The 19,777-nt window shown below is 38.6% G+C and overlaps 1 protein-coding gene across 1 annotated transcript in view; it reads left to right on the plus strand.

The window, feature by feature from the left end:
- Positions 1 to 9,670: 9,670 nt before the first annotated feature.
- Positions 9,671 to 19,777, plus strand: part of phlpp2 (PH domain and leucine rich repeat protein phosphatase 2) — a 57,021-nt gene continuing 46,914 nt past the window's right edge. The window contains exons 1-3 of the mRNA XM_058400995.1: positions 9,671 to 10,070; positions 13,477 to 13,748; positions 18,312 to 18,445. Coding sequence (XP_058256978.1) covers positions 9,843 to 10,070; positions 13,477 to 13,748; positions 18,312 to 18,445 — 634 coding nt within the window. The 5' untranslated portion in view covers positions 9,671 to 9,842. The remainder of the gene's footprint in view (positions 10,071 to 13,476; positions 13,749 to 18,311; positions 18,446 to 19,777) is intronic.

Raw genomic sequence — 19,777 nt, forward strand, 5'->3', positions numbered from 1 at the left:
GTGGAGATTAGTTAGGGGGCTGTACTTGTATACGAGTGTAAAGCTGCATTACTTTCTTTCTTTTCCTTTACCTTTTGGATGATTTTCTTTGGCTTATCACGTAAGCTGGCGGTCAGAGTGTCGGCGGTTTGATGCACTACTGAAATGAGGTTTGGGAAGATGATGATGAAGACGATGACATATGAGCCGCATCACCCCTCGAACCCTCCTCACGCTTAGCCTTTCTATTAACCATCCACTTTTCAGGTCACTTTTTGGTCACTTTTCTATGACTTCCTATATTTTCTTCACTCGGCTTCATCCTTCTGTTTTTGTTCTCATGAATTCTAACCTCAGCGGAAAAAGATGCACACTGAATTTTTTCATGAACACTGCACTCGTTTCTGTTCAGACTCCGAGACAAACAAACACACACAAACACACGTCTCAGAGTCTGATCGAAGCTGTTACTCTTTAAACTGTCTTAAATCTTACTCTCTCTCCATCCATGTACTCGATGAGGTGCAGGACTGAGAAAAGGTGTGGGTGGGGGAAGGGGGGCAACGGAGAGGGGGGAGATGGAGGAAGAAAATCAGGCCCTATGCTGCGGTTTTTTTTTTTTAGGCTTGTTCTATTCACTCAGCACAAGCGGGTGTGTGTATGGACGGACGGACGGATGGACGGACGGAGAGGAGCGTCCGAGACAGAGCGAGTTGTTGCCTTCCTGCACCTTTTCTTCCCCTCATTTCTGTTTGTTCTTTTTGGAAATCTTGGCTGCGGCGTTCCTTTCGACTGCATGTGACGAAAACAGAAAAACCCTGATTGTAAATATTTTGTCATTTTTACTCTTTCTGTAAAAAAAAAAACACAGACGATGCAAAGAGAAGATTCTCCCCGACTCCGTCACGCGAATTATTTTTATTTGTGTGTGTGTGATGGAATAAAAACACCACACGTGTCACACCACACATTCAAAGGGCCGTGCATCACGCTCTCGGGTGATTCTCTCCTCCGTTCCTTCAAATCCCCTGTTCAAGTAAATAAACAAATAAAACAAACAAATCCATCCATACATAGTCTGCTGGTTGTTTTTGGACTTTGACCTCTATGGGGCTTTTTTTTTTTTACTCTCACTGTCCACATCATCAGAGCTTGTGGAAGAGGAGGATGATGAAGAAGGTGTGAGGTCTGGGTGTGTACTTCATATGTGTTGCCCTTTATTTTTTATTTGATTCCTCTTTGGTTCTCTTCATCAATATACGTTTGACATGCTGAACTGAATCAGTGTCCCGTGTCTTCAAGGAGAGAGAGAGAGAGGGAGGGAGAGAGAGAGAGAGAGAGAGCTGGACTGAAAATACTTCATGATGATGATGAAAGAAAAATCTTGTAATCTACTACATGGGATATTTTAGACTTATGCTGTGTATAATTGTCTTTGGGTTGGAGAAAATGACCAAGAGAAATAAAAAAAAATCTAAACAAACATTGAGCGCTGATTTTATTTTATTTTTGTTAGTAACTTATTTAATTAATTATTTATATAACCTTCTTATTACTCTTTATAGAGGAATTTTATCATTATTAAGATCTGATTTCATTATTATATGCTGTAATCACCATTTTATTAATACTTTATTATCGTTCCTACTACACTTTTATTAGTAGTAGTAGTAAAGTATTAAGATAAGTAATTAATAATTAATAGTTCTACAGTGAGGGAAAAAATGATTTGATCCCCTGCTGATTTTGTACGTTTGCCCACTGATAAAGAAATGATCAGTCTGTAATTTTAATGGTAGATTTATCTGAACAGTGAGAGACAGAATAACAACAAAAAAATCCAGAAAAACGCATTTCAGAAAAGTTCTACATTGATTTGCATTTTAATGAGTGAAATAAGTATTTGATCCCCTATCAATCAAAGATTTCTGGCTCCCAGGTGTCTTTTATACAGGTAAGGAGCTGAGATTACAGTAGGAGCACTCTCGGGGAGTGCTCTTAATCTCAGCTCCTTAACTGTATGAAAGACACCTGTCCACAGAAGGAAGCAATCAATCAGATTCCAAACTCTCCATCATGGCCCAGACCAAAGAGCTGTCCATGTCAGGGACAAGATTGTAGACCTACACAAGACTGGAATGAGCTACAAGACCATCACCAAGCAGCTTGGTGAGAAGGTGACAACAGTTGGGGCGATTATTCCCAAATGGAAGAAACACAAAAGGACTGTCAATCTTCCTCGGTCTGGGGCTCCATGCAAGATCTCACCTCATGGAGTTTCAATGATCATGAGAGCGGCGAGGAATCAGCCCAGAATTACACTGGAGGATTTTGTCAATGATCTCAAGGCAGCTGGGACCACAGTCACCAAGAAAACAATTGGTAACACACTACGCCGTGAAAGACTGAAATCCAGTAGCGCCCGCAAGGTCCCCCTGCTAAAGAAAGCACATGTACAGGACCATCTGAAGTTTGCCAGTGAACATCTGAATGATTCAGAGGAGAACTGGGTGAAAGTGTTGAGGCCAAATGAGACCAAAATCCAGCTCTTTGGCATCAACTCAACTCGCCGTGTTTGGAGGAGGAGGAATGCAGCCTCTGATCCCAAGTACACCATCCCCAGGTGACAGGACAACCGCACCGCATCAAAGGGACGATGGACGGGACCATGTACCGTTAAATCTTGGATGAGAACCTCCTTCCCTCAGCCAGGGCACTGAAAATGGGTCGTGGATGGATATTCCAGCGTGACAATGACCCAAAACACACGGCCAAGGCAACAAAGGAGTGGTTCAGAAAGAAGCACATTAAGGTCCTGTAGTGGCCTAGCCAGTCTCCAGACCGTAATCCCATAGAAAATCTGTGGAGGGAGCTGAAGGGTCAGCCACAAAACCTTAATGACTTGGAGAGGATCTGTAAAGAGGAGTGGGCCCAAATTCCTTGAGATGTGAGATGTGTGCAAACCTGGTGGCCAACTACAAGAAATGTCTGACGTCTGTGATTTCCAACAAGGGTTTGCCACCAAGTACTAAGTCATGTTTTGCAAAGGGGTCAAATACTTATTTCACTCAATAAAATGCAAATCAATGTAGAACTTTTCTGAAATGTGTTTTTCTGGATTTTTTTGTTGTTATTCTGTCTCTCACTGTTCAGATAAATCTACCATTAAAATTACAGACTGATCATTTCTTTGTCAGTGGGCAAACGTACAAAATCAGCAGGGGATCAAATCATTTTTTCCCTCACTATATTTTAATTACTTTTGTTCTTACTGTAATTATTATATTATCAGTACTTTTATCATTATTATTATTATTAGAAGTAGTAGTAGTAATTTCTATAATACTACATTATAGTAGTTATAATTATATTTACCTTTTTTACTCTTATTTTATTACCTTTATCACTATTATCATTAGATTTCCTATTATTATTATTATTATTATTATTATTATTATTATTATTATTAATAGTAGTATAAGTTATATTACTTATGAATTAATAGTTATATTTTTCTGACTGTTTTGCTGCAATTATTATTATTATAACATTAACATGTACTTGTATTTTAATTATTATTAGTGCTAATTTTTATGGTAGTATGTGTATTATAGTAGTAATTTTTATTATTTATTTATTTATTTAATTTTTATATGATTTCTTTACTCTATTTTTTTCACTCTTATCATTAGAATTCCTATTATTATTATTATTATTATTATTATTATTATTATTAGTAGTAGTAGTAGTAGTATGCTTCAGTAAACAATTCATATTTTTATCACTGTTATTCTTACTGTAATTATTACATTGTTATTAGAACTTTTATTATTATTATTATTATTATTATTATTATTATTATTATTAAGAATAATTTCTGTAATAGTATATTATATATTATATTACCTTTTTTACTCTATTATTTTATTACCTTTATCACTATTACCATTATTATTATTATTATTATTATTATTATTATTATTATTATATTAGTAATAGAAGTATAAGTAATATTGCTTATTAATAGTTCTATTTTTATTGCTTTTATTCTTACTGTAATTATTACATTATTAGTACTTGTATTATTTTTTATTAATAGTAATAATTTCTGTAATAGTTATTATAATTTTTATATTATTTTTTACTCTATTTTTCTATTACCCTAATCACAATTATCATTAGAATTTGTATTATTTTTATTGTTATTATTATTATTATTATTATTATTATTATTATTATTAGCAATAATTGTATATTATTAGCAATTAGCAGTAAGTAATATTACTTATTAATTTTTAGTTATATTTTTATTACTGTAATTATTACATTGTTATTAGTACTTTTATTTTTATTAGTAGTAATAATTTCTGTAATAGTATATTATAGTAGTAATTATTATATTTACATTTTTAACTCTTATTTTTCTTTTACCTTTATCACTGTTATCATTAGAATTCCTGTTATTATTACTACACTTATTAGTAGTAGTGTTATGTTTCAGTAATGTATTAATTCTTCTACCTTTATTACTGTTGTCTTTATTTGTCACATTATACATTACTGCACAGTGAAATTCTTTCTTCACATGTCCCATCCTTGGGAGTTGGGGTCAGCGCATGGTCAGCCATGATACAGCAGGGGGTTGGGGGCCTTGCTCAAGGGCCCCAACAGTGGCAGCTTGGCAGAGCTTGAACCCTGATATTCTGGTCAACAACCCAGAACCTTAACCACTTGAGCTACCACCGCTTACTTACTGTATTTATTACATTGTTATTAGTACTTGTATTATTATTATTATTATTATTATTATTATTATTATTATTATTATTATTATTATTATTATTATTATTATTATTTGGAATAATTTCTGTAATAGTATATTAAAGTAGTAATTGTTATATTTACCCCTTTTTAATATATTTTTAAAATCATTAGAATTCCTTTTATTATTATTATTATTATTATTATTATTATTATTATTATTATTATTTGGAATAATTTCTGTAATAGTATATTAAAGTAGTAATTGTTATATTTACCCCTTTTTAATATATTTTTTAAAATCATTAGAATTCCTTTTATTATTATTATTATTATTATTATTATTATTATTAGTCATAGTAATAGTAGTTGATGAATTAATAGTATGAATGAATTAATAGTTCTAATTTTATTATTATTAATCCTACTTTAATTATTACACTGTTATTAATACTTAATAAGATAATTAATTTAAAAGTCATAATTTATAATAGTAAATTATATCAGAGTTATTATTATTATTATTATTATTATTATTATTATTATTATTATTACATTTAATTTTTCTATAACAGTCATTGCTATTATGATTAAGTTTGCTCTAATTACTCTTCTGACATTTTTTAAAAATATTATTCTTTTTTTATCATTAAAGTTATTATTAATTCTTGGTAATATTGTGATGACTAATATTTTATGACTTTTTATTAGATGTATTTAGGTCCTGTTACTGCTTTAATAAACAAATTTTATTATTGTTAAAATTGTTATTAGTACTTGTATTATAATCATAGACAATTTTTATAATTATATTTTTACACATTTCTTTATTACTATTAATACTATCGTGATTACTACTGCTATTATTATTATTATTATTATTATTATTGTTATTATTATTATTGTTATTATTATTATGAGTAGTAGTACTACCTTGTTGGTCACCTTATCGGTGTTGAGTTAAAGACCAAAGGAAGGTCGATGCAGAATAATTCGCTACACTGCCGCCCTCTGCCGGTCAAATGTGGAAACTGCAGAAAGTTAGGAAAACAATGTAGTGCGATTATAACTGAATTAATTCCCGTGAAAATAGCGTCGTGTTGTTCGGTCAGCATGAGAGAGAGAGAGAGAGACAGATAAAGAGAGAGACAGATGGACAGATAGAGTCAGAAAAACAGGCAGACAGACAGACAGACAGACAGATAGATGATGATGATGATGATGATGATTAGTCTCTTTATTGCTGTACTGGTTTATACCACAGCACTGGTGAATGCTGGACTGTGAATGGTCAGTGGGTGTTGATTAATTTCCTGTAACAGCAGATCTTCAAATTCAACTCAGTTTATTTTAAATCTCATTAATTTGTAATGAAATAAGGAGGAAACAGGACACACTGACACATCATAAAACTGCTTATCAGTTAATTATCTTGTACTTTAAAATGAGTCGGTGAAAATGGAGGCATTGTAAAAAAAAAAAAAAAAAGGGTGTAATTTCTAAAAGGTTAATGAGATTACTTTTAAAATAATTGAATTAAAGCTGAGGATCTGCACTTCAATCACAGCTTACCTGCTTCATTTCAAATCCATTGTAATGATGTACAGAAACAAAATGACCAAAAATCCTGGACGATGACGTACAACATTTTCGGTTCTCATCGCTATAGACATACATTATACACTTGTATTGCCAAAAGTATTGGGACACCCCTCCAAATCATTGAATTCAGGGGTTGGGCTCGGCCCCTTAGTTCCAGTGAAAGGAACTCTTAATGCTTCAGCTTCATACCAAGACATTTTGGACAATTTCTTGCTCTTTGTGGGAACAGTTTGGGGATGACCCCTTCCTGTTCCAACATGACTGCACACCAGTGACCAAAGCAAGGTCCATAAAGTCATGGATGAGTGAGTTTGGTGTGGAGGAACTTGACTGGCCTGCACAAGTTCTGAGTCCTGACCTCAACCCCATAGAACACCTTTGGGATGAATTAGAGCGGAGACTGTGAGCCAGACCTTCTCGTCCAACATCAGTGCCTGACCTCACAAATCCGCTTCTAGAGGAATGGTCAAAAATTCCCATAAACACACTCCTAAACCTTGTGGAAAGCCTTCCCAGAAGAGTTGAAGCTGTTATAGCTGCAAAGGGCGGGACAACTCCACATTACATTCATGTGCATGTAAAGGCAGACGTCCTAGTGTTGGCCTGGCTCGCAGTCTCCGCTCTAATTCATTCCAAAGGTGTTCTATGGGGTTGAGGTCAGGTGCAGACCACTATACTACATGACCAAAAGTATGTGCACCCCTGACCATCACACTCATATGAGATTCTGAAGTCTGAAGCACAAACGTCTTGTACTGAACGTTTCTCTTCACCTCAGACAGCATGACAACACCCCTGTGCACAAAGCACACAGATCCTTGAAGACATGGTGTGAAGGTGAAGGTTGGACTGGAAGAACTGGATTGTGCTGCACTGAGCCCTGACTCTGACTCAACCCCACTGAATATCTTTGGGATGAACTGGAACTGGAGTCTGATGTTACTAATGCTTTTGTAGCTTAACGATCACTAATCCCCACAGACACAATCCAACATCTAGTGGAAAGCTTGAGAGGAGAGGAGAGGAGAGGAGAGGAGAGGAGAGGAGAGGAGAGAAGAGGAGAGGAGAGGAGAGGAGAGGAGAGGAGAGGAGCTCTCACCTCCAAATCTGTGTGTGTGTGTGTAGTTGATCTGGCTAATAGCTTTCAACATGATTGGCTGTGTATGGGCACAGAAAGATAGATAGATAGATAGATAGATAGATAGATAGATAGATAGATAGATAGATAGATAGATAGATAGATAGATAGATAGACAGATAAAGACAGACAGACAGATAGATAGATAGATAGATAGATAGATAGATAGATAGATAGATAGATAGATAGATAGATAGATAGATAGATAGATAGATAAAGACAGACAGACAGACAGATAGATAGATAGATAGATAGATAGATAGATAGATAGATAGATAGATAGATAGATAGATAGATAGATAGATAGATTAAGACAGACAGACAGAGACAGACAGACAGACAGACAGACAGACAGACAGATAGATAGATAGATAGATAGATAGATAGATAGATAGATAGATAGATAGATAGATAGATAGACAGATAAAGACAGACAGACAGACAGACAGACAGACAGACAGACAGATAGATAGATAGATAGATAGATAGATAGATAGATAGATAGATAGATAGATAGATGCAGGAAGTCTCCTGTTTTTTATTGGTGTGTTTGAGTGTAAAACTTTCATCCACCTCAAATCAAAACATACTTAAATCAGACCCTGAACCACACCAAAGGAACGAGTCCTGAATTCTTCATCATTCTCACACAAGCTACTCTTACTTAGCCATGATGATGATGATGATGATGATGATGATGATTAGTGTAACAGAACACATGTGGACACATCCCTTGAGGTGGAGATTATAAACCAGTAGAAATTGTCCATTTGTTCCAGTTTAGGCCCAGCACTATACATATAAAGGAAGTTACCTAATATTCAGAATATTTTAGAGTTGAAACCAGGCAGCCCTCAGGACCTCTAACTACCCACAATGCCCTGCACCAAGTAGCTCAATGGTCATGTGATAAAGCCACTGTTTAATGGTCTGGAGCACCAGCATGTTATATGAGTTTCAGAAGTTTTCATTGCATACTACAGTTTCCTCCTTCAGTCCAAAGACATGCACTGTAGGCTGAATGGCATCTCAAACTAGTCTGTAGTGTGTGAATGAGTGTATTGTCCAGTGTGTCCACCACCTTGTCCACCCATGCTTGCTGTTTTTTGCAGTGGTGGTTCAAGTGGTCTCTGGATTGTTGATTGGAGGATCCCAGCACCACCAAGCTCCACTATTGGGCAATTGAGCAAGGCCCTTAACCCTCTCTGCTCCAGGGGCAATGTATCATAGCTGACCCCAACTTCCTCGGCTGGGACACGCAAAGAAAATAATTCCACTGTGCTGTAATGTATGTGTGGTGGTGATAAAGGCTTTTTGCTCTCAGTTCTTCTACCATATGTAGGATTAAGTGGTACAGAAAACAGATGGATGAATGTTTAGACCTTTGATTCTTCACTTTGAAGATCTCACTTTGTGGCTCTCAGGGTTCCTGGACCTATTATCACTAGGCGTGTCTGGGAATTTTATTTATTTATTTCTTCTTCTTTTTCTTCTTCTTCTTCTTCTTCTTCTTCTTCTTCTTCCGGCTTTTCCCTTCAGGGGTCCCCACAGTGAATCATCTCTCTCCACCTATCCCTATCTTCTGCATCCTCAACACTTGCACCCACTAGCTTCATATCCTCATTTATTCCATCCATATTCCTCCTCTTTGGCCTTCCTCTTTGCCTCCTGCCTGGCAGCTCCATGTCCAACATTCTCCTACCGATATACTCACTCTCCCTCCTCTGAACATGTCCAAACCATCTTAATCTGTCCTCCCTAACTTTGTCCCCCAAACATCCACATGAGCTGTCCCTCTGATGTACTGGTTCCTAATCCTGTCCAACCTTCCTGTCACTCCCAAAGAGAACCTGGGAATCTTTATTTGGACTTGGTTATAATAACATCAGTGCATGAACTAAATCTGGAATTAGGTGTCCACAAACTTTTGGCCATATAGAGCTTCTACAGGAGTCCTAAAAGAGTCCCTGTGTAGGCCAGCACACAGAATATGTATGGAAATGGAAATATTTTGTTAAAAAGTGTTTATGTAGACTTTTGGGAAATCCTAGATAGTGTTCATGGTCACAAAACAACAAAAATGATCATCTATAATGTATCAGATAGGTTGAGTTTAGAAGGCTCATGAATAATAATGAAAGACATGGAGGTAGCCCCGCCCCTCTCATGTTTATTCATGGTATGATCTGACAGCCGAGAGAGAGAGAGAGAGAGAGAGAGAGAGATTCTTAGCCCTCATGATGGCGTCTCACCGAGTCAGGATGGGGTTTTTCCGCCGCCTCCTGTGTCGGAATTCATCAGGCGACGTTACGTGTGGAATTTCTGCGGCGAAGACGCCACGCTACGTGCAGTAGGCGACGACATGAAGGACGAGGAGAAAAGCGCCGAGCGAAAAAGCGGCGCCGGTGCTGATGTGGACGAGGGCCGGGGCGGCGCGGGGACGTGGCCGAGTCCTGGGCTCCACGGAGCGGCGTCGAACCGAGCGGCGAGCCGAGGAGGAGGTGGAGGAGGAGGAGGAAGCGCCGCTGCTGCTGCTTCTGCTCCTTCTTCTGCTCCGTCTTCTGCTGCTGCGGGGATCCGGGTTTTAAAGGTAGGGCTCAAATCCCTGTTCTCAGTCTAGCACGACCATTTCTATCATCCTGTGTGGCTTTAAATCACCCCACGCGTGAATTTTACAGCCTGTTAATCACATCAATCACGTCTACATCACACCGATACCTCTTTACGCTCCCGTGCGTTCGAGACCTAGATTTATTCCTTAAACTTATTATTCTTCTGAACCTGTTAAACCTGTCCAAATCCACCAGAAAGCTGACATCATCATCATTCAGGCCTTCACTATAAGATTAAGCGATCAGTTAAGTTAAATATATATTGTTGCATTGACCTCCAGCCTGCAGGTGCTGTAGAGGCGTGTCCTGGTTTAGACCTGGGGTAGCAATGAGGGTGGGCAAGAGGGGGTGGCCGCCAGAAATCCCACTGATCACCACTTGAGCGTTAGTGAGAAAAGTGAAAGTTATTAGTCAGTGGGATTTAAGAGGGTGGCCACTCCTTAGTGGTGTGTTCTGGCCCACCCCTGTTCCCACCCTGTGGGTAAAAAATGGGCATGTCTGTAGTGCCTGATGGGCAGATAATGGGTCAAAACACAGAAAGCAGTGCCAGCTTTAAATCCCACTGATCAAGACCTGAGTATTGATGGGAAAAATAAAAATGATTGGTTGGTGGGATTTAGGTGGTGACCACACTCTGCCCACCCTTATTGCCACCCTGTGGGTATACCTGGACACGCCTCTAGAACCTGTATCTCGAGTCTGGAGTTCTATCTCTAACACCGTGATTGTTTTCAGTATCAGATACAACATTAAGTGCTGTCACATTACCTGTTATTGTTGGGATACTAAACAAATTTGCATACAATTTGCATAAAACATTGCAAGCAATATATTCATATATTCATATTCATTCATAATCATTTGTTTAGCTTTTAAATGAATGCTTTTCCTACCTTTTGTAGAGTTTTTGGCTAATTCACTCTAATAGAACGGATTTAAATTTTATTTTAATGATCAGTCTGTCTTTGGTTCATCATTATAGCCTCATGAATATTCAAATTGCTTACTAATAAAAAAAATTAAACAAATTTTTTTTAAAAAAAGCTTTTAGATGTTTATTTGTTCCTCAGACATCAGATAATAATCTGTAATTATTATTATTATTATTATTATTATTATTATTATTATTATTATTAAATGTATGTGTTTAATATCAGCAGCGACTCATTTGATTCATTAGCATTTGATGAAAAACTCGTCCAAAACCACAGCCATGTTTAAGATCATCCCGAGCTGAACGTGACTCAGGAAGTCTCCCGTAATCGTAAATCTGGACGATATGACACGATTCCATTATACGATTAGATGAGATCAGTCGATATGATGTCATCAGGTGTCAGTGCTCTTAGAACTGCAGATTCATTTCCTCTCTGATTTGTGAATGATGAGTGAAATCTCTCCGCATGTCGGGTTTCAGAATCAGAATCATTTCAGAGGACTGGTTTAGTGGCACTTTTAAGCAAAATAAACTCAGGAGTCTTATGATGATGAAGTGGCCCCGCCTCTGAAACCTACAGCTCTGGGATTAGCACTCTCTGTCTCTCTCTCTGTCTCTCTCTCTGTCTAATAACAATAATAATAATAATAATAATAATAATAATAATAATTATGATGATGATGATGATAATACAGTCCATTAAAAATTGCAATATTAAGAAAAGTAATGAATCAAAATAATATATATAAGCAGAAGAAGAAGAAAAAAGACCAACAACAACAATAATAATAATAACAATAATAATAATAATAATAATACAGTTCATTTAAAAAAATACAGTCATACAGTCAGCTTTTAATAATAATAAGCAAAGAAGAAAAATAACAATGACAACAACAACAACAACAACAATAATAATAATAATACATTAGAGTTATATAACATTTGTCTAGACTGATATAGAAGAGAGAGAAAAGTTCAGTAAGAAGAAAAAAAGGTGAAATATACTATGTCTAAAATAATCAAATCTATTCTCATAAATGATTTAAAATAATCGTGTTATAGTCAATATCCAGTAACTGTATATAAATATAAAGAGTTGGTTTGCACATGTGCAGTGAGTCAGCTACTGATATACTGATATACTGAGATAGCTCTGTGTGTGTGTGTGTGTGTGTGTGTGTCTGTGGAGGAGAGCTGAACACTGTTGTTTGGTGGATACTGGAGGGGAAAGAACGCTCACCTCAGTGGGAGTCTGATTTCATCAGGCTGACTAATGACCTCACGCCGGCCTCCCATGTCTGAATCAGGCGTAACTCGCGCCTCTCGCCTCAGCGCTTGTGCTCTGTGTAAATATTTACGTCTCCGCAGCGAGAAAAGCAAGAACTGCTGGTACTAATGCGGGCGAAGCGTCCTGTCGCGACCCAGAATGTCCAGTCCGTAAGACCGTGCTGAGTTCTGGATGCTGATTGGTCAGAAAAGAAGGTGTTGATGAATTTTCTAGAGAGTCGTGCAGCTACAAATCACAGGATTAATGCGCTAATATGTTATGGTTTCTATAGCAACGGCTCATTCACCTGGACAGACGATCCACTGATAATACATGGATTAAAAAACGTGTTGAATCGATGATGTGGTGAAGTTTTCTTTTTAACGTTTATGGAAGGAGTCTCCAGTGTCAGCACTTTGGAACAGTCAGATATGAGGAAGTCTACATTTTTTTGTTGTTGTTTATCTTCTGGAATCATGGACACGCCTCCCTGTCCAAATGATGTCATGTGGCATTTTCTGGAATAACTCTGGGCGATTATTGACTTATGGGCCTGTTTTGTTCTTTTTAGTCGTGTGTTATGTCGCTGTGTGTCTTTATGTAACAGACCTTTAGGGTCTTGGAGGAAGGTGGTACTGCATCAGCCATATATGGTCGAAATATCGGTATATTTTGTTAAACAAGCATTAAAAAATCCTTTGGAATGTGCTAGATCTGAGCTATTGATGCATTTTATAAAAAGTTTTTATAGTAATTATAATAATTGTAAAGCTGTTATAATACAACAAAAAAGACAAGACTCCAAACTGCACCTGTTTATAGCTGCTATAATAAACTGTTACAGGTGGATAAAAGTTATAAATGGATAAAAAGTATAACGTGATATTCATTCCTAAATGGAAGTGTCAGAACGTGTCGTTAAGGTGCTGTGGTGTTGGAGGAATAAACACTTCAGGATGTTGTTATAGGAACCGAGTCAGCTTTCAGCTTTCATGTGGTATCAGTGCTTCCGCTTCATCATCAGATTTCTGTTACTGGGACAAGTATCTGATTAGATTAAAAAATCTTTTTCATTTCTCTTCATTTATCTCTCTCTCTCTCTGTGTCTGTCTATCTCTTTGTCTCTCTGTATCTCTCTCATTCCTGTCTCACCCTTGTCTCTGCTTCTGCGTCTCAGCGTAACATGAAGCGGAATGGCAGCCGGGCCTGTGTGACCAGGAAAACTCGCTTCGGCTCCCGTGAGAGGGACTGGCTGAAGGGCGACGCCCAGCGAGGGTGTGTGTGTCTTTATGGAGCCACCGAGGTCGTGACCCCAGGACCCCAGACCTCGTCTACGACCCAGTCCGACCTCAGACTGGTGCTCTGCTCCACCAGCACCACGGTGGAAGAGCTGTGTGCTCAGCGTCATGCCCAGGGCCTTTACCTGCAGCTGCACGGAGACCTGATCAGGTAACTAACACACACATACACACACACATACACACACACACACACACACTTGTACAGTTTCAACCTTGGCTTGTAGCACATGCTTCAGGAAAAAGATCCCTGCTCTATTATGTCATCAGTGTCCGCCTCTGACTCCACCCATAACTGAGCCTCCAATACTTTACCGTCTCAATGTTAGGGGCTGTAACGATCTGACGATTTCTGGATTGATGCACTGATTTAAAACACAACGATCAGTTATAAACAGTTATATTTTATTATAATTTATTTATATGTTTATATTATAATTTTAAGCTGTGTAACACTATATGCGATCAACATGATGACAAGATATCCATGTGAAAGGAATTTCTGATATCTTAGACAGTGTTGCCATGGTGATGCTACTACACCCCTCAAACAGGAAGTGGGACATGATTCCACTTTATGTCGGTTCAGTGATGCAGCATATTCGTAACTCTTGGTGCTTGGTCCCACCGATCGCTGCTTGTATCGCATCGTATCATATCGAATCGTAACAGATACAGTGATGTCATCAATTATCAAATTGTTTTTGTCGTAGTCCAAAACATTGACCTACTCAGTCCAAGCTAACTAACACAGCTAGCTAATGCATGCCATTTCAAACCAGCTGGGTAATTTTTTTTATTTATTTATTTATTTATTTATTTATTTATTTATTTATTTATTTATTTATTTATTTATTTGTTTAATTAATTAATTATTTAATTATTTAATTAACATGACATAAGAACCAGGAGGAAAAAAAATAGCCAAGGGGTACAGGTGTCGACAAAAACTCCAAACAAATTAAAAAAAACCTAAAAAATATAAGTAAGTAAGTAAGTAAGTAAATAAATAAATAAATTTTATTATTTTATTTTGGGGTGACTTTTAATACCTTACATTTCTGGATAAAATATTTTGCTAATAAAATAATTAAGTTACAGAGCTGGCTAATATTATACGAAACAAGCCTGGTAGCCTATGTGCAGAAACGCGCACACACACACACACACACACACACACACGGCCACTATTTAAACCAAGGAAACACAAACAGAGCGAAATAACACTTTCCATGATGACCCTTCCTAGTCAGACCGATTCCTAGTTAGAAAGACTAAAAAGGACAGGTTTTGTCCCGATTCTTCTGCACGCTGTCTGGAGGCTGGTGTCTGAGGATCCAGGTACTGCAGTCGCTTTTCGTCACTCACTCACGCCCCCAGACCATAGCACGGTTTTAAAGTGTGAGTCACTACTGTGTCTTTTCTTTCACTTTTGTCACAGCTTGGATGAGTGACACGCAGTTTTTTACTTCTTCTGAGTGTGTGTGACATTGTACACAATCATAAACAGAAGTGTTGTGACAGACAGACAGACGGACAGACAGACAGAAACACAGACACACCCAAGACTTCCCTCCATTTGTTTATGACTGGAATGACATATACTGTAATTTCCAAGAAGTTGCCCAAGGGTGGGGTTGATCGGAGTGACCTGATGCATCACTCTGTGTGTGTGTGTGTGCGTTTGTGTGTGTGCGTTTGTGTGTGTGTGTGTCTTTCCATATGACTAATCATTCAAAACTATGAACAAAAATACATGCCTCATAAGAAAGTAACCCAGGAGCACCTCTCTACATTCATCCTCATTTAAAATGCCACCGATTTATGAATATGCACAGATATGCAAATTAGGAACCGCCCCCTGGAATTCAGGATATCCTAATATCACTAACATCGCTCTGTTGGGTCGATTTACATTGGTGTATATTTAACAGCAGCTAAAACCTGCCAGAATACCGTGTTAGCACATTAGCAAAATAACCACCAGCTAAGTTAGCTATCTGGCTATCTAGCTTAGCGCAAAGGTGCTATAGCTAAAAGTTTTAAGGCGCTACATACAGCCATCATCCTCTTTCAGGTCACGTTTGATTGGTCCAAAGCTAGTTAGTGACATCACAATCTCAGCTCCATCATAGCTCCACCCCTAAGTTAGTATAGAGAACGTTTCTCTTTTGTTTTAAAAAAGGACTAATCTGTAAATCTGATTCAGCATTAATCCAGGAGAAGTTAGCTTCAGGGCACACAAATATGAGTCTGGGGAATCTCATTAAAGCGCATGATCCTGCATTAATCTCAGATCTGGATTTAAAGAAATACTGCCTCGTTTCAAGTTGGTCTGCCTTTCTTCTTCAGAATGACTCGACGAATGTGGAGAATGGTTGAGTCAGAGAAACCTCACTGGGGTTTGTTCAGCATTATAATGTGCATCAGGATGTTTTAAAGGGATACTCCAGTTTAGTTTTACAACCTAATCTCTTTTTTACTGTAGGGTCTGTGTGTGTGTGTGTGTGTGTGTGTATGATTACAACTGTGTCTCTACAGAATTTCTGCACATTTTCTTCCATACAGAAAGAGCAGAAAATATCTATACAACAAAAATGACTTGTAATGGAAGTCTAGGAGCAAGTGTTCAACTCAATAATCATGTAAAATATGTGACCTTATAAAATGGACCTGAAAAAAGATCATTCCAGAGCTGTCCCCTAGACACACTTCAACACCTGCCCTTAGACACACCTTAACATCTGCCCTTAGATAGACATCAGCACCTGCTCTTAGACACACTTCAACACCTGCCCTTAGACACACCTTAACATCTGCCCTTAGATAGACATCAACACTTGCCCTTAGACACACTTCAACACCTGCCCTTAGACACACTTCAACATCTGTCCTTAGACACACTTCAACATCTGCCCCTAGACAGACTTCAAGCACCAGCCCTTAGATAAACATCAACACCTGCCCTTAGACAAACTTCAACATCTGCCTTTAGATAGACATCAACACCTGTCCTTAGACATTCTTCAACACCTGCCCTAAGACAAACTTCAACACCTACCCTTAGACAGATGTCAACATCTGTCCTTAAACATGTAAACATCTGCTCTTAGACACACTTCAACATCTGCCCTTAGACAGATGTCAACATCTATCCTTAGAATACTTCAACATCTTTTCTTAGACACACTTCAACATCTGCCCTTAGACAGATGTCAACATCTGCCCTTAGACAGATGTCAACATCTGTCCTTAGAACACTTCAACATCTGTCCTTAGAACACACTAAAACATCTGCCCTTAGACAGATATCAACATCTATCCTTAGAACACTTCAATATCAGCTCTTGGACACACTTCAACATCTGCCCCCAGACACACTTCAACATCTGCTCTTAGACAGATGTCAACATCTTCCCTTAGAAGGATGTCAACATCTGCCCTAAGACAGATCTCAACATCTGCTCTTAGACAGACATCAACATGTGCCCCAGACACACTTAAACATTTGCCCCTAGACTGACTTCAAACACCAGCCCTAGACACAGTTCAGCATCTACCCAAGACCAAACTTCACCTGCCATTAGACAGATGTCAGCATCTGCCCTTAGACAGACTTCAACATCTACCCTAAGACAGATGTCAACACCTGCCCTTAGACAGTCGTTAACATCTGTCAAGGTAGGGACATGGTAGCTCAGCGGTAATGGCGCGGGGTCACTGGTCAGAAGGTTGGAGTTCAAGCCTCCAAACTGCCAAGCTATTAATGTTGGGCCTTTGAGTAAGGCCCTTAACCCCACTTGTTCCAGGGGAGCCACATGATAGCTGACCTTGTGCTTCATAATAAGCTGGGATACACAAAAACCACTGCATTTTATAGGCATTGTACATGTACTTTGCACAATGACAATAAAGTTGAATCTAATCTAATCTGCCCTTAGAGACACTTCAACATCTGCCCTTAAACAGTCTTCAACACCTGTCCTGGACACACTTCAACATCTGCCCTTAAACAGTCTTCAACACCTGTCCTGGACACACTTCAACATCTGCCCTTAAACAGGCTTCAACACCTGTCCTGGACACACTTCAACATCTGCCCTTAAACAGGCTTCAACACCTGTCCTGGACACACTTCAACATCTGCCCTTAGACACACTTCAACATCTGCCCTTAAACAGTCTTCAACACCTGTCCTGGACACACTTCAACATCTGCCCTTAAACAGGCTTCAACACCTGTCCTGGACACACTTCAACATCTGCCCTTAGACAGACTTCAACATCTGCCCTTAGACAGACTTCAACACCTACCCTGGACACACTTCAACATCTGCCCTTAGAAATCCATTATAAGTGAATTTTCAGTGTTGTGCAAATTTATGAAAAAGTTGTTCTTTAATTCTGCCCTGGCATCTTATGTCCCTAACAAGTCATCTCTGTCTTTTTACTGTAAAATTCTACCACAAAAACAATTCCAGATTATCACTGAAACGTTACTGAGATGAAACCTGACCATCTTGCTTTTAATATAAAATCTAAGATATTAGATATCTTTCTAGCCCTACAGGCTCCGCCCATAAAGTTTGATGGTAAATGTTTAGCATGCAACTGGAAGTAAGCAACCATGTCATGTCCAATGTCTTGTTAAAGGAGGAAATTAAGTGTGTTTGATATTTCTCGATCAAACTCTTTCTTTATTCCTCGCTGGTCAGGAGGCTGGACCCGTCCGAGCGTCCTCTTCAGATGGTGTACGATTATCTGACCACGATGGGCTACGACGATCCTGTGCGTGTCCAGCAGGAAGCGGCGAACTCCGACCTCAGCTGCATGATCCGCTTCTACACCGGTGAGTACACAAAAAAGTGACACGCGGTACTGCTTACCCATTTCTAGTTACATTTTTCACTTACACTATAGCAGCTGTAATCATTCGCTCCTTTCCTTTTTTCTTTCTTAAGACAAAAAAGCACCATGAGCGTGAATAAATGCTTCATAAGAAACAACTTAAAGCAACTCAGGAGCATCTGTATATGTTCCTCCTCATTTAAATATGTTGCAGGTTTATGAATATGCATGAGTATGCAAATTAGGAACCACCTCCTTAAATGCTCCTCTTACAGCCTTTATCCGCAACCAACCAAACTGGATGGGCACGATGAGATGATATCTACAATCTTAAATTGCAAAGGAAGTTTTGATAGCTTTTAATAGACAGTGTTGCCATGGTGATGCGACGCGACACGACACCAACAGGAAGTGTGATCGCTGCTTGGAGTTAGATGTGTATTATTGTTATTTATTAATTTTTGGATGTTGTTAGAAATTTATACTCAGGACATGCCATTGTGTATTCTTCATCGTCATCATCATCATCATCATCATCAACATTACCTCAACTAGCTCCTCAACACTGACCCAGTCCTTGCTTCTGTCCATCATCATTCCTGATTAGTAAAATCTTTGGAATTCCTCACTGATCGTCTGAATCCACCATATAAACCTTTTATACCCGAAGCGCCCAGAGTTTTTGTTTTCTCAAATCGTTTGTTTATCGTTTATCGTCCTCTTCATTACCTGAGTGCATCAAAATCAGCAGTGTGACTCACAGCTTGGTGCTGAGAAAGGAGAGGAGGCAGGACACACTGCTGGAGTGTGAGTCTCACCAGTTTAGCACACAAATGTGTGGAAATTCCCTGCAGGCTCAACTAGATCCTCATGGCTCAGGCTGGAACCTGGGAATTCCCTGTCAGCTGCACGGCTAAAAAATGGAGGTTAAGCGTTTTCCAATAATGCAGCTCGGCCAACACGGTGCTTCAATTACCGGTGACACACACTAACACCTCCTCCTCCTCCTCCTACTCCTTCATTTATGGGGTGCCATTACTTTTGTCTTGCTTGAATGGCTAGTTTGTATTTGCCCTCTTTCATGACTCTTTATATGCAAATTTACACAAATTTCTGAGCAAAACGTAAGATATGACTGGTTTGTGATATGTGCAAGCACCATCCAGGCAAATGGGCGGGGTTTGTGATGGAGGCGGGCAGTCTCATGTCAGTGTGACTCCGCCTCTTTGGAACTGATGTTGGAAAGATGGTGTGCATGGTCTTTATTTGTGTGGCACAACATGCTAGAGCAGTGTGCGCTGAGGCCAAGGATATGCACACACACACACACACA

The sequence above is a fragment of the Hemibagrus wyckioides genome, linkage group LG10, assembly GCF_019097595.1.
Source record: "Hemibagrus wyckioides isolate EC202008001 linkage group LG10, SWU_Hwy_1.0, whole genome shotgun sequence".
Taxonomy (NCBI): domain Eukaryota; kingdom Metazoa; phylum Chordata; class Actinopteri; order Siluriformes; family Bagridae; genus Hemibagrus; species Hemibagrus wyckioides.